The sequence below is a fragment of the Mastigoproctus giganteus genome, chromosome 4, assembly GCF_048544385.1.
Source record: "Mastigoproctus giganteus isolate SK-2022 chromosome 4, ASM4854438v1, whole genome shotgun sequence".
Classification (NCBI taxonomy): Eukaryota; Metazoa; Arthropoda; class Arachnida; order Uropygi; family Thelyphonidae; genus Mastigoproctus; species Mastigoproctus giganteus.
Window position 1 is genome coordinate 81583867 of NC_143578.1, and position 14463 is coordinate 81598329.

Below are 14463 nucleotides of genomic sequence, written 5' to 3' on the forward strand. Positions count from 1 at the left end.
ACCTACCTGTCCGTACTCCATGTGCGAAGCACCCATATTCTCTAAGGCGTTGATGTACCCTGATGAATGTGTGCCTGTTGGGCTGCCTTTGGCGGGGAAATGCTTCTTGATACAAATGTGCAGCGTCAAGTGCACTGTCATTTGCTTTACCATACATGAAGTGTATGTCCGCTTACTCTTCGTTGCTGTAATCTCTTTCCATGTTGACTATCCTTTGACAAGTACTAGTATGCCTGCTACGTCTGAGAGCATTGAGAGAGGGGAAATGGAGAGAATGAGCATAACCTAAACAAACAAGTCAGTGGTGGATCCCAACTCTGTGCAGTTCACCTTATCAGTGGTGGATCCCAACTAGAAATGTGCAATATCTCCAAAACGATTCACTTAAGGACCCATGTTTACTAGGCTTTTTTTGCATATTGTAGTCTGTACAGTTCGCCTTTAAATTATTGACCATCACTTTTGAAACACCCTGTATATTCCTATATATGGAGTAGTAAATAATTAAAGCATATATAGGGCCATGTGCATTGTAGAGAGAGAGAAGAGAAGAGAATAAGCTTAGAATGCCAATAGAAGCTGTTTGAATGAATTGAAGATTATATTAAAAGCTGTAGAAAGGGAAAAATAAATAGGCTGGCTAATTAAACATTGGGGAAATGGTAAGAGTGCCATAAGCTAAAACCAAAGTGAAAGCCCTAAAAAAATTAATAAGAATAATAAAAAAAAAATATATATATTAAATTTCTTAGTTTCTTTATTTATTTATTCACTATGTCCATATGAAAGGCAACCAATTAAATGGTTTCATTTGAAAGAAATTTAATTGATTGGCTTTTACCAAAAAAAAGGGGGGGGGAGAATAGATTATACATTTCTGGTGTGAAATGGCACAAAAATTTTATTTTTGGTGAGATTTGTTTATTATCTATGGCTTGATGAGGATTTTTGCTGCCCTACAACCATACATTGTTATGGTTAACTCTCCTATTCAAGTGAAAGGTGACTATCATTGAATAGAAGTTTTGGGTCCATGTCATACTCTTCCATTTTCTGTTGATAGTCATGAAAAAAAAAAAAAGACTATTGCTTGCCTCTTACTTGTTTTGTTGTCTACACTAACTGCAGTTTTTAAGTTTATAAATGGAAGTTTTTGAAGTATATGCCAGATTGTTTGTGAACTTCACTGAATGGCTTCTTACATGTTGCACTGTTTCATCAGTTGTATAGTGGGGAAACCACACTTGCAGATACAGCCTTTGTTTTTAGGCTGCTTACATTGATTGCAATTTACTTGCAGCATGGGTTCTTTTAGTAGTGTGTATGAGACATGTTAACATTAATAATTGAATTATCTTTGCAAGCTAGATTGACAATTCTTTCTCCATCTTAGAAGCCATTTTAACAGTATGGAGGCATGACAGAAATTACCTTTCTGAATTAAAAAGGAAAGGAAAGATAATCAGAGTTTATCTATCATATGATATTTGAGAATTTACTGTCATATGCATGATTAATGTTTCATGATCATCTTGAAACATTTACTTCTTTTTTGAATCACCCTATATGTTTACTCTGAACTTTTATATGAAAGGTTTTTTGTAATATGGCTCTTAAGCATAAATTTTTTTCTTGAATGCAATCACCTTTAAATAATTTTTTCCTTTGTTTCCCCTCACAGCGCAGAGAAAATACAAACTTTTCTCGACTACAGACTGTAATGAGGGAATTGATGGAATGGAGACGGCAGCTAATTACTGGAACTCTCACACAAGACCAGATCCGAGAACTAAAAGGACAGATCACTACCAAAATTGATTGGGGAAACAAGTAAGAATGAACAATTTTTCAAAACTTAAAGAAAAATTACAGTATGTAATAAGTGGATATTAACTTAAGCCCAGCTATAATTATTAGAATTCATAATAAATGTATTATTATGCAATTAATTTAAATTACATTCCCATCTTAATTGATTATTTAGTATTGTTAGTTCTTGAGACATACAGCCCTTACTCATGAAATGTGTTTCAATTTTCTGGGTGAGTGACACTGTCCCAGAAATTGGAATTCTTATTATGCTAGATTTGAGGAATTACTAATTTTCTCAATTGTGATATTATTGATTTCTCCTATGAAATTTATTGTGTTGTGCCTGTTTCTAATGTGAATGAATTATCATTATATTATTTTCTTCCTTTTTCAAAATACTATATAAACATATAGCATATAAAAGCAAAACTTTTTATTTTTTGATTGTGTGAATTCCATTTGAACTGATTTGTGTAATATTTTTTCAGTTAAGATATTTCCTAATAGCTGAAAATTTAGCACCCTTTAATTATTTTTGAATATTTTACAAAAGCCATTCAAATGAAAACTGAAAGTTAAGAAGTTGTATTTCATAAACAAGGAAATTACGCACATCAAACTTTAATGTAGTCCCAATGTCATTTGACACACTTCCTTCAGTGCTGCACTAATGATTGAATTCCTCAAGAGAACTTTTGTGATTGGTGTTGAAGCCATTCTTGAATCTTTCTTGTGTAATAGTTTACCCAGGATTAATCTCCAATCATATGTATTCTAAGAAGCCATTTCCTTTAAATTCATATCTGGAAGCACAGAACCCACATTAAGTCATGGATACTTCAGTTTTAGTATTAAACACCATGGAGTCCATCAGGATTCCTTGGTGTTTGATACACACTTATTGAAAATGAAACTCCTTTCTAATGATGATATGCACTGAACAAACACTAATCTTACATGCTATGGCAATTTCTTCAAAAGTAATGCAGTGGTTTCCTTGTAAGACATTGAAAAGAATTAAGAATTTCCAGATAATGGAGCCATAAGGTGGCAGCAAACATAGTCTGTTTATTGGGATTTACTTAAAATATAACTCCTGCCAAGGGTAAAGGGAAGTGATTTTGCTTTCTGAAAGTCAACTGGAATGGTCTTGCACTGTTTTTAAATTCTTTTCATTGGGACCAAGTGATAATGTTAACATCTGCAAATTCTAAATGGAAAGCATTCATCTAAGGAATCATTGACACCAGACAACTCATTGAAGAACTAGACAAATTATTGGAGTTATGGGTGGGTGAAGGGTGTAGGGTTTTTTTTTTTTTTTTTGGCTGATGCTATATAAGTTTGCTTTTTTGCATCATTTGCCACTACTACATGAAACACTGCCATACAAATTGGAGCAGTATACCATTAGAGGCAGTTACTACTATAGATTAAAGCAGTGTTTCCCAAACTGGGGTCTGTGGATCCCATGGGAGTCCATCGACAAGTTCCAGGGGATCTGCGAAGCGTTGGTCAACTGTACGCATGCACGCACGCTCACACACACACGTTATAGGGGTCTGCCAACTCTCTCTCTATTTTTTTAATTTATGAAGGGGTCTGCAAAAGTTTTTATTTTTCTATTTTTTTTTGAAATGGTCCGCAGGTCTCAGTAGTTTGGGAACCACTGAATTACAGGATCGTTGAGAAGCAGAGGGTGATTATTAAGATGTTCACTGCTTCATTTAGGTAGAAGTATATTCTTTAATCTTTATTATTCTCACACAGAATAATAAAGGCCCCGGGTGCCAAGCGAATCTTGAGGCCAAGCGATCTTCCCTGCGAATTCTATTGCGATTATATTAGAGAGATAAGCTTTTCACTTTAAGTTCACACGTTTTTTCTTCCGTTATTCAAATATATAATAAAAGTTCTCTTTCTTAAAGTATAAGGAAGAAGTTTCAGAAAGGAAAGTAACCTTTCTTAATTTTTCTGTGTACTAACCTTCTATTTTACTCGCTTGGTCACTTGGTGGCACTACTCCTGCCTCCCCGTGGCGGGGCTGGACCTGGGTGAAAATACATCACCCAGGACTAAAAGGAGTTGAAAATGGACCAAAATACTAATAACACAAGATTGGAGAAAGCTAACTCCAATAAATGTGACGACTTACAGCTGAACATGTCTCAGGCTAAGAGAATGAAAATCAACAGCTCTCAGCCTACTGTCCCTTTTTTTTTGGTGATACATTCGTTATCATCACAACCCGTGGGAAAATTATCCCCTTTCTTAGTTCAGAAGACTATAGAGTCCATGGTTGGATCACCAAAAATGATAAAACGATTACAATCAGGTGATCTCTTAGTAGAAACCTCATTAAGTCATCAATCGGAAAAATTACTACAAATGAAAACTTTTGCAGGCCTACCAGTTGAAATTACCCCACATAATTCCCTGAATACATCGAAAGGTGTTATTACTGAATGGGACCTTTTGACTGTTTCAGAGGAAGAACTACTGAGCGAGCTAACAGAACAACAAGTAATTCATGTTAGGAGGATAATGATGAAGAAAGACGGAATTCTCATTCCAACCCGATCAGTAATTCTCACATTTAACAATCCTTCTCTTCCCCATTCAGTTAAAGCAGGATATTTAAATTGCAAAATCCGACCATATATACCAAATCCAATAAGGTGTTACAACTGTCAGCGATACGGACACTCTCAGGCGACATGTCGCAGTGATCCCATCTGTCCACTCTGTGGATCAAAAGACCACAATCAAGCAAACTGCACATCCACTACACCACTCTGTCCCAATTGTCACGAAAATCATCCTGCTTTTTCAAAGACATGCGAAATGTGGGTATTGGGAAAGCAAATTCAAAAATACAAAGTAGAAAATAAAGTGTCTTATCCAGAAGCAAGAAAACAGATACTTGCAACCAAACCTTCACGTTCCTATGCTTCAGCAGTGAAACGACAGCAAACTATAGCCACTCAAACGGAGGTAGTAATACCTCTAAATCACATTATAGACTGGAGTAAAGTAATATTGATGACAAAAACAGTTTCACAAGAAACATCCAGTGGTAAAGAGCAGGATACTTCCATGCCTGGAAAGCAGAAATCAGAAGTAAAATCTTCAAAAACAAAGCAAACATCATCTAATAAACCGTGTGAACAGAAACAAACAAATATAGATCAAATGGACACTGATGAACAGAGAGAGAACATACTAGAACTACACCCTGCAGAAGATATTGATACACCTCGTCCTAATTTTCCGAAGAAAGATAGACCCAAATATGATAAACGGAAAAACTCAAAAGCGCAGTCAGATTCAGCAAATCGTCCCGAGACCTAAATAATGCAACATATTATTATACAGTGGAACTGTCGTGGTTTACGTGGAAAATTGGATGAAATAAAAGATATAATTCAGCAGTATAAACCGGCCTGCATTTGCCTTCAGGAGACCCATCTAACACCTCAATCTTCACCCACATTTCAAAATTATACACTTTTCCGGAGAGACAGGAATGATAACAGAACTGCCAAAGGAGGAGTGGCAATTTTGGTAAATACTCATATACCAGCTAAGCAAACAACATTAAGAACCAACTTAGAAGCAGTAGCAGTAAGAATAGCCATCGGAATTTCTATCACAATCTCGTCCATTTATCTTCCACCAAATATCCCCCTCTCCAGATCGGAATTAAATGATCTTACTATGCAGCTCCAACCTCCCTACTGCCTTATGGGAGATATGAATGCCCATCATCATTTGTGGGGATCTACTCACACAGACAATAGAGGTAACATAATCGAAACTCTCATAGATGATCAACAACTGAATTTACTGAATACCGGATCTCACACTTATATCAGTTTGTCTACAGGTATCACCTCTGCAATAGACTTAACAATATGTTCTCCATCAATTTATCCTAGTATAGAATGGTTCGTGTTGAATGATCCTTACAACAGTGATCATTTTCCGATAGTATGTTCCATACAGACACAATCAACTCTTACAGAAGGAACCAGGACAGTATGGAATTTTAAAAAAGCTAATTGGAGTAAATATATGCAATTAATCAAACTGGATAAGCAATTAATAGAAACCCTGCCAATAGATGATGCTGTCTTATATATCAACGATCAACTGCTAGAAGCTTCCAAAGCTACAATACCTGAAATAAGTAAGGCAAGGCAGGCACGGTACAACTCTTGGTGGAATGCAGAATGTGCAACAGCAAAAACAAAACAAAATCGAGCATGGAATAGATTCCGTCAATACCCAACTACCGCCAATTTAATTGCATATAAAAAAGCCAAAGCTGAAGCAAGGAGAATTCGGAAAAAAGCAAAGAAAAAGTCTTGGATCGTGTTCGCTTCTACACTTACTAGGAACTCGAATCCTGGTTCGGTGTGGAAAAAAATTCGGATTTTAAGTGGAAGATATCCAATCACACAATCTCCGATCTTCCATTGGAAAGGGCAGGACGTTTTTCAAACAGACCAGATATCAGAAATTTTGGCTGAATCTTTCGCTTCCATATCAGCAGTTACAAGCTACAGCACTGACTTTCAAAAATATAAAGAGCAAGCTGAACGGAGTAAATTGAATTTCTCTACCAAGATATCTCATTCTTATAATCTACCATTTCTAAAAGAGGAATTACTTACAACCATTACAAAATTACCAAATAGCGCACCAGGTTCCGATGGCATTTATTATACTATGATACAACACCTAAACTCTGATTGTCTGGAAATCCTGCTAGCTCTATATAATAGAATTTTTCTGAACAACCCGTATCCATCCATATGGAAGCATGCAATTGTCCTTGCATTTCCCAAACCCGGAAAAGATCCTTCCTATACATATAATTATCGCCCGATTTCACTGACCAGCTGCTTGGGAAAAATCCTTGAACGAATGGTGCATAATAGACTTACGTGGTTGCTGGAAAAAGAGAATATTTTATCACCCCACCAATTTGGATTTAGGAAAAATAGATCAACACTTGACCTACATGTCAAAGTAGAAACAAATATTAGAAACTCGTTTATAAGAAAGCAGCATATGGTGATGGTAAATCTAGATCTTGAAAAAGCCTTTGACACAACATGGAGATTCGGAATTCTACGAGATCTATTTCAATTAGGATACAGAGGACAACTTCCACAATTTATAGAAAACTTTCTTGCCGACAGAACATTTCAGGTACGATACAAAGGCTGTTTCTCTACAATCTATATACAACAGGAAGGGGTTCCCCAGGGCTCAGTATTAAGTGCAACCCTGTTTGCACTGCGGGTGAACAATATCACAAAGGTTATACCCCCATCATTGCAAATATATATGTATGCAGATGATCTTTCCATTTCATTTCAATCACAAAGCATGAACACCATTGAAAGACAGCTGCAATTATCCATAAACAAAATAGAAGTATGGACTCAAAATAATGGCTATAGAATATCTGAGAAAAAATCTGTTGTTATCCACTTCTGTAAAATGCGTGGTCTTCATCCTGAACCGGTCTTATACTTAAATAAAATTGCTCTACCTGTTGTTCAAAATTTCTCCTTTTTGGGCTTAACAATAGATAGAAAACTAAACTTTCAGGAACATATACTAAGACTTCGAACCAGTTGCCTCTTAAAACTTAACATCTTGCGCACAGTATCTTCAATGGCCTGGGGAGCCGACAGGTCCACATTATTACTATTATATAAAACTTTGATTAGATCTCGTTTAGACTATGGATCTCCTGTATATGCTTCAGCAAGAAGGAGCATCTTACGTCGTCTAGATACCATTCACCATAATGCTCTCCGCATAGCTTTAGGAGCATTTAGAACTTCACCAATCTACAGCCTGTATGCAGATGCTTCGGAACCCCCGCTGCATCTTCGACGAGATTATTTACTGTGCATGTATGCGGCAAAAATATACAGTCAGCCATCACATCCAAATTGGTCCATTATTCACAATCCACCATGGACGAGTAATTATGATCACAAGCCAAATGAAAATAAACCAGTAGGACTGCGCCTCAGACACTTAGCTCAAGTTTGGGAAATACATTTCCAGCACATTTCTGCAGTAGATATAAACTCAGAACCTCCTTGGACTCCGACTGTGCCTTTATCCATATCACACCTTACAAACAGGAATAAAAAAGAGATCTCTCCAATCGTTATACAGAAGCTTCATGCACTGCACAGTTTTGAAAATAGAAACAGTCATCAGATTTACACAGATGGTTCAAAATCGAACAACTCAGTAGGTGCCGCAGTAGTTTTACCGGAATATATTATATCTGTCTCCTTGCCTCATGTTTGCAGTATTTTCACAGCAGAATTATATGCTATTAAACTAGCACTGGATGATATTACCCAGCATCAACTTCTACCTGCTCTAATCTATACTGACTCCCTTAGTGCAGTAGCAGCTTTGCAGAACAGCAAACATTCCTCAAATTCCTTGATTCAGCATATCAAAAAACAACTCGGAGTTTTTCATAAAGCAAGAAAACAAGTGTCTATCTGTTGGATTCCCAGCCATGCTGGAATTCTAGGAAATAATCATGCAGACCAAGCCGCAAAAAATCCAGATCTTGATGTACAAGATAACTTTCAGTTTGTACAATTTACAGATTATAGGGATGTATTTCGTACCAAATATATTTCCATCTGGAAACAACTTTGGAGGGACCAATCATGCAATAAACTTCGCAGAATAAAAAAAGATCTATGTTTGTGGAATTCTAGTTCACGTACAAATAGACAGGAGGAAGTTATATTAACCAGACTGCGCATTGGACATACCTTCCTTACTCACAAACATTTACTTTTAAGAGAAGATCCACCGCTCTGCTCTGTCTGTCAGATACAACTTACAGTAAGGCATATCCTGATTGATTGTCCATCATATTCAGCCATTCGAGCCACATCCTTCCAATCATTAGCAAACTTGCAAGCACCTCTAACCCTCACTCATGTACTCGGTGACAAGGCAAACCTAACTGAGCTCTTTATATATATTAAACATCTAGGAATAATAAATACACTCTGATATATCCATCCTAAATCATTAAAATGAACGTAATGACGCTGACAGACACATATTGGCCACAGTTGCCCTTGTGTCGTGAAATTTTCATACCAACAACAACAACAACAGAATAATAAAGTTTCAACTGTTTCAATGAAATTTCCATTTCTATGGATGGATGAATATAACAGTTTCTGTAGGGAATCTGTATGGAGTAGCTTTGTATTTCATTATTATATTTTTTCCAAATATTGTTTGGATGGGAAAGATATTTTCTCATTCTGAGAAAGTCACCTGGCAGCCCTAGCTATGAAATGGATTGACACCCTCTTTGCATTATGGCTTCATGTGATTTCCATCTTTATAATTTAGATGCATGTCGAATGGGTTAAAAAAAATAAAAGTAAAATGAAAGGTGCATGGGTATCTTTATTATGTAGACATGATTGTTAAATTTTTTTGATCTCATGACAGTTTCATTTTGTAGTTATTTCATTTCGTTGTAGAATGTTGATAAACATAACATTTTTTGACAAAATTGAAAACAAATAAGCAGTAAAATCCATTTTGATTTTCAGTTTATTTTTCAAGGGAAAAATTAACAGTATCACTCATGAGATATATGCTCCATATTTTGTGCAGTGTACTAAAAGCTTTGAGATAGGTTTCATTAAAAAAAAAAAAAGAAATAAAAATGAGTTATACTTTTCACTCATATTTTTAGAATACTTTATGGAAGTTTTAAATACATGAAAATAAAATTTTTGTCCTAGTTATTAGCATGAGCATTAGTTGAGGCATATGATGCAAGAAAGCAAGCTTATACAGCATCAGCCAAAAAAAAAAAAAAACCCTTCCGATTTCACCCATCCAGTCACTCCAAATGTTTGCCTAGTTCAGCCGTAAATTTATTTAAGCTATCAACTTCCACAACAAGAGATAGAAGTCTGTTCCGGCAATCAACTACCTGCTGGCTAAAGGTAAACTTCTGCACATCTATTCTATAACGGTCTTTCCTCAATTCGAATCTATCTATATCCCCTCAGGTTATTCTTCTTAGCAAGTGGAAGAATCCCATCAGCATTGAGCCATATACACCTCAATCAGATCACCTCGCAGGTGCCGAGTCTCTAAACGCTGCAATTTGCAGAACTTAAGCCTTTTTTTCATGTAGAGGTGCTAGAACGAGTACAGAGAAGGGCAAATTGCCTTTCTCTGTACTCATTCCAGTACCTCTGTCCTTCTTAAAATGAGGCCTGCAGACCTATATACAGTACCCAAGGTGTGGCCTGACCATTGCCTTATACAAGGGGATAATCAGCTCCTTATGCCTACTAGAAAAATTCCTGTATATCATTGTCAAGACACCATGAGCTACTCTTGAAGATCGTCTGCATTGCTCAGAAAACTTCATATCTGCCTGCACAATTACCCCCAGATCCTTTTCATTCCCTACAACTGTCAGTATAATACACAGTTGATGCGTTACTCTGGGGTTACTGCTTCCAATATGCAGTACTTTTTATTTGTCAATGTTAAACTTCAGTTGCCACTTCTCAGCCCATCTGCCTAACTTTTCTAGATCTGTTGCAGTAGCATACTGCCATTAATGATCTTGCCAACCTTTGTATCATCTGAAAACTTAGACATTAAGCCTGATATAACTTCATCGATATCATTGATAAATACACAAAACAGCAATGTGGTCAGCACCAAACTCTGTGGGACTCCACTAATAACATTAGTCCACATAGTGCAGTGTCCATTTCTTACCACTTCCTGTCATTTCCCAGTGAACCACTGCTTTATAAAGCAGTCTTTCACGTGCAACAGTATCAAAAGCTTTCCTGAAATCGAAGTATATGATATCAAAATTATTTTTTGCATCCAGTTCCTTTGTGACCACTTCATGATATCCAATCAAATTGGTCAGACAAGACCTCCCTTTAACAAACCCATGTTGTCTCTGAACTATTACTGCAGTCTTGTCTAGATGATCCTGCAATGCTTCTTTAACATGATACTGGAAAATATATATAGCGTTATAACTGTGTTGGGATACAAGTTTAGGGTTGTAATTTTGTACTGAAATTGAAATTTTATTGAAATTAAATCGAAATCATGACTCAGACCAGAGCAGCAAAGCAAAAGGCTCAAGCTAATGGGAGTGCTGTGGCTCAGAGGAGAACTGAGGGTAGCAGTTGCCCTCTGAATCACAGCCTTTTAAAATCCACTGCTTGCATGATGTTTGCAGAGCAATCAGGTACGGGACATGATATTGCCATGGGGGATGTCTTTGTGTGTGCGCAATGCAAGGAATGTGACGAAATCAGGCGACAACTCAGCGTTGTTATGGGCCTATATGAGAGTTTGTGGGACAGGGTGGATGCCCTCGAAGGATTTAAAGTGAGGAGCCCTTCAAGCTCTCAGCTGCCCACATCAACGTCAGAGCTTGCACTTGGTCATCACGCAACACAGCGTCAACCCCCAAGGCAGAATGCACTGGTCCCACAGCAAAACATGAACAAGTTTGTCAGGTGACTATTGTCAGGGAAATGGGGAACATGCTTTGTAAAAAGGATAGGTGGAACAGGACCAGGGTATGTCTGCCAGGGGCAAAAGTTGATGACGTTGTAGAGCGGATATCATCTTTTAAGGGCACAAAAGGTGATATAGTTGTACACGTTGGCACTAATGATATTAAGAGTAGGAGACTGGCAGAATTACTTAACAAGTACAGGTCACTGTTGAAAAAAAGTCGTGAATTAGGGTTGAATTTGAAAGTGTCTGCAATTCTGCCCAGACACGAAAGGACAGAGAATATGATGAGAGCCTTGTCTATCAATTCGGCCCTGGAAAGACTGTGCAAGGCTCAAGGGGTAGAATTTTTTTCAGCCTAGTCTGTACTTGTTAACAGAAGGGACTGCTTTTACAGGGATGGGATACACTTAAATAGAAAGGGTGCAAGAATATTTGCTGATGCTATCGAGGCAGTGTGAGGTGGGTCGGAAAACTGCTAGCTTAGGGGGGATACAAGGACTAATAGATTAACAGTAGCCACTGGCAGAGGTGAAAGTCATTCTTGCACTGCTTCTATTGGAATGAGCAGAAGCCTGGAAAACAAGATGTAGGATATTTCAGAGACTGCTGAGAGTCATTGCGGTACAAGTAAACACATGGGTTGTGTTTACTTGTACCGCAATGACTTTAGGGTAGCTAAGAAACATAACAGGTGCATGTATACTTGCATGTACACCAATGCTAGGAGTTTGGTAAATAAATTTGATGAATTTGAGGTTTTTCTCAAAGCATCAAAGGCGGATATTGTTGGGATATCAGAGATGTGGTGTCACACAGATATAAGGAATGCAGAACTGGAATTTGGGGAGTACAATGGCTACAGAAAGGATAGACAGAATAGGAATGGAGGAGGGGTTATGCTTTTAGTTAAGAAACACAAAAATCCAAGGAAGTGAAGCCAGTCGACATCGCTGGACAGTGCAATGTCGAGTCAGTTTGGTATGACATATGCATTGGGAGATCAAAATTGAGAGTAGGAGTGTGCTATAGGCCTAATGGCTCTGATGAGTATAATAAGAAACTGTACAGGGAAATAGTGTGGGCCAGTAAATCAGTGAGTCTTATAATGGGGGATTTTAATTTCACAGATATTGACTGAAATTTGTGGGTTGGTCACTCACACGCTAGCAAGGCTTTTGTGGATATTGGATGATTGTTTTCTACATCAGCATGTTCGGGAGGAAACTAGAGGGAGTAATACTCTTGATCTGATTATCAGTAGTGATTCTTCATGCATTAAGAATCTGCAGATAGAGGAACCACTAGGTGGCGGTGATCACAGTGTGCTGAAGTGGGATTTACTCAAAGAGGTAACTACCATCAGGGGTAAAGGGAAGGGTTATTGCTTTCGTAAAGGCGACTATGATGGTCTGAGACAGTATTTAAATTCTATACAGTGGGACCAACTGAAGACGTTAGCAACACCAAATTCAAAATGGCAAGCATTCAAAGAACTTATCTTGGAAGCTACTAGGCTTTATATACCAACTAAGAAATATTGTTCAATATGGATGTCAGATGAACTAATGAGACATATGGCAGAGAAGAAAAATGCATGGAATACATATAAATTAACACGTGACACAGAAGCCTATGATAGATACCAATTGATCTGTAATCAAGTTACAAAGGAGGTTAGGCAGGTGAAGGCAGATTACGAGAAATCTTTGGCAAGGGATGCAAAGAAAAACAGCAAAGAGTTCTTTACTTAAGTAAACTCTAGAAGGAAGGGGATGAATTAGATTGGTTCACTTGATATCAATGATTCAACTGTTGATGATCCTGCTCAGGTAGCTAACAAACTAAATGAATATTTTGCATCGCCATTCACACATGAGGAGTTAATCAGCGAGGGGAATTCCAGAGGTGTAGATAATCTTGTAATAACTGAGAGTAAATTGGAGGAGAAATTGTTGAAGATAAACACAAGAAAGGCACCCGGGGTGGATGGGATCTATCCAGTTATATTAAAGGAGGCAGCAAAGATGTAAGCAAATCCTTAGCCATAATTATAAGAGCTTCCTTGGACTCAGGGGAGGTACCCATAGACTGGAGATGTACAAATGTAACCCCAATTCACCAAGGAGGATCAAAGGCTGACACAAGTAATTATAGACCTGTGAGTTTAACTTCTGTTCCCGAAAAATTAATGGAGGCACTGGTTAAAGAAGCACTGCAGGATCATCTAGACAAGAATTCAGTTATAGCTCGGACACAGCATGGTTTTCTTAAGGGGAATTCTCGTCTGACCAATTTGATTGGATACTATGATGCAGTCACAAAAGAACTGGATGCAGGGAATAACTTTGATAGTATATACAGTAAACCCCCGCTATTCGCGGTTTCGCATATTCGCGGTCACTGATTTAATATAAAATGAAACCTAAAAAAAATGTGAATTTTAAAGCACCGTGAACATTTTCCGCCATAAAAAAACATGGGCATGGCTAAAATTATCTTTCCCAGTCGAAACAGCACCCAGTGGGTGGGGGTGGGGTGGTGGAGTGCTGACAAAATCCCGGCGTGGATGTTTCTCGCTAATCCTTGTTCAGTATGTGTTATGCGCTTGTCATGGAAAGGTTTGTCGTTTGCTTTTAATTTCTATGCTTATAAATTGAATAAATTTATCAATTTATAAATTGATATGCTTACAAAAGTGATAAATCTACCGTTTTGCTGTGTAAAACAGACTTTTTCGAGCATGTTAACGGAAGAAAGTGACTTTATTGTGGAAAAGTTCTTTCTAACCCGTACAAAAATATGGCTACGAGTAGCGAGGGAAAAGTGAAAATATCAAAGAAGGTGATGACATTAGCAAATAAAATTGAGTTATTAGACAAAATTTCTAATGGTGAAAGTGTCTCCTCGGTGGCAAAAAATTATAAAATCAATGAGTCAACGGTATGATCAATCCAGAAATCGGAAGAAAAAATCCCCCATAGTGTATGTGAAAACGCGCTAATTGCTTCAAAAATTTGCTCTGTAACTCGTGATGTTAAATTAGAAAAAACAGAAAAG

General features: G+C 37.4%; 1 protein-coding gene across 1 annotated transcript in view; it reads left to right on the forward strand.

The window, feature by feature from the left end:
• Nucleotides 1-14463, forward strand: part of spg (dedicator of cytokinesis spg) — a 916969-nt gene that overhangs the window by 18108 nt on the left and 884398 nt on the right. The window contains exon 4 of the mRNA XM_090372306.1: nt 1682-1830. Coding sequence (XP_090228432.1) covers nt 1682-1830 — 149 coding nt within the window. The remainder of the gene's footprint in view (nt 1-1681; nt 1831-14463) is intronic.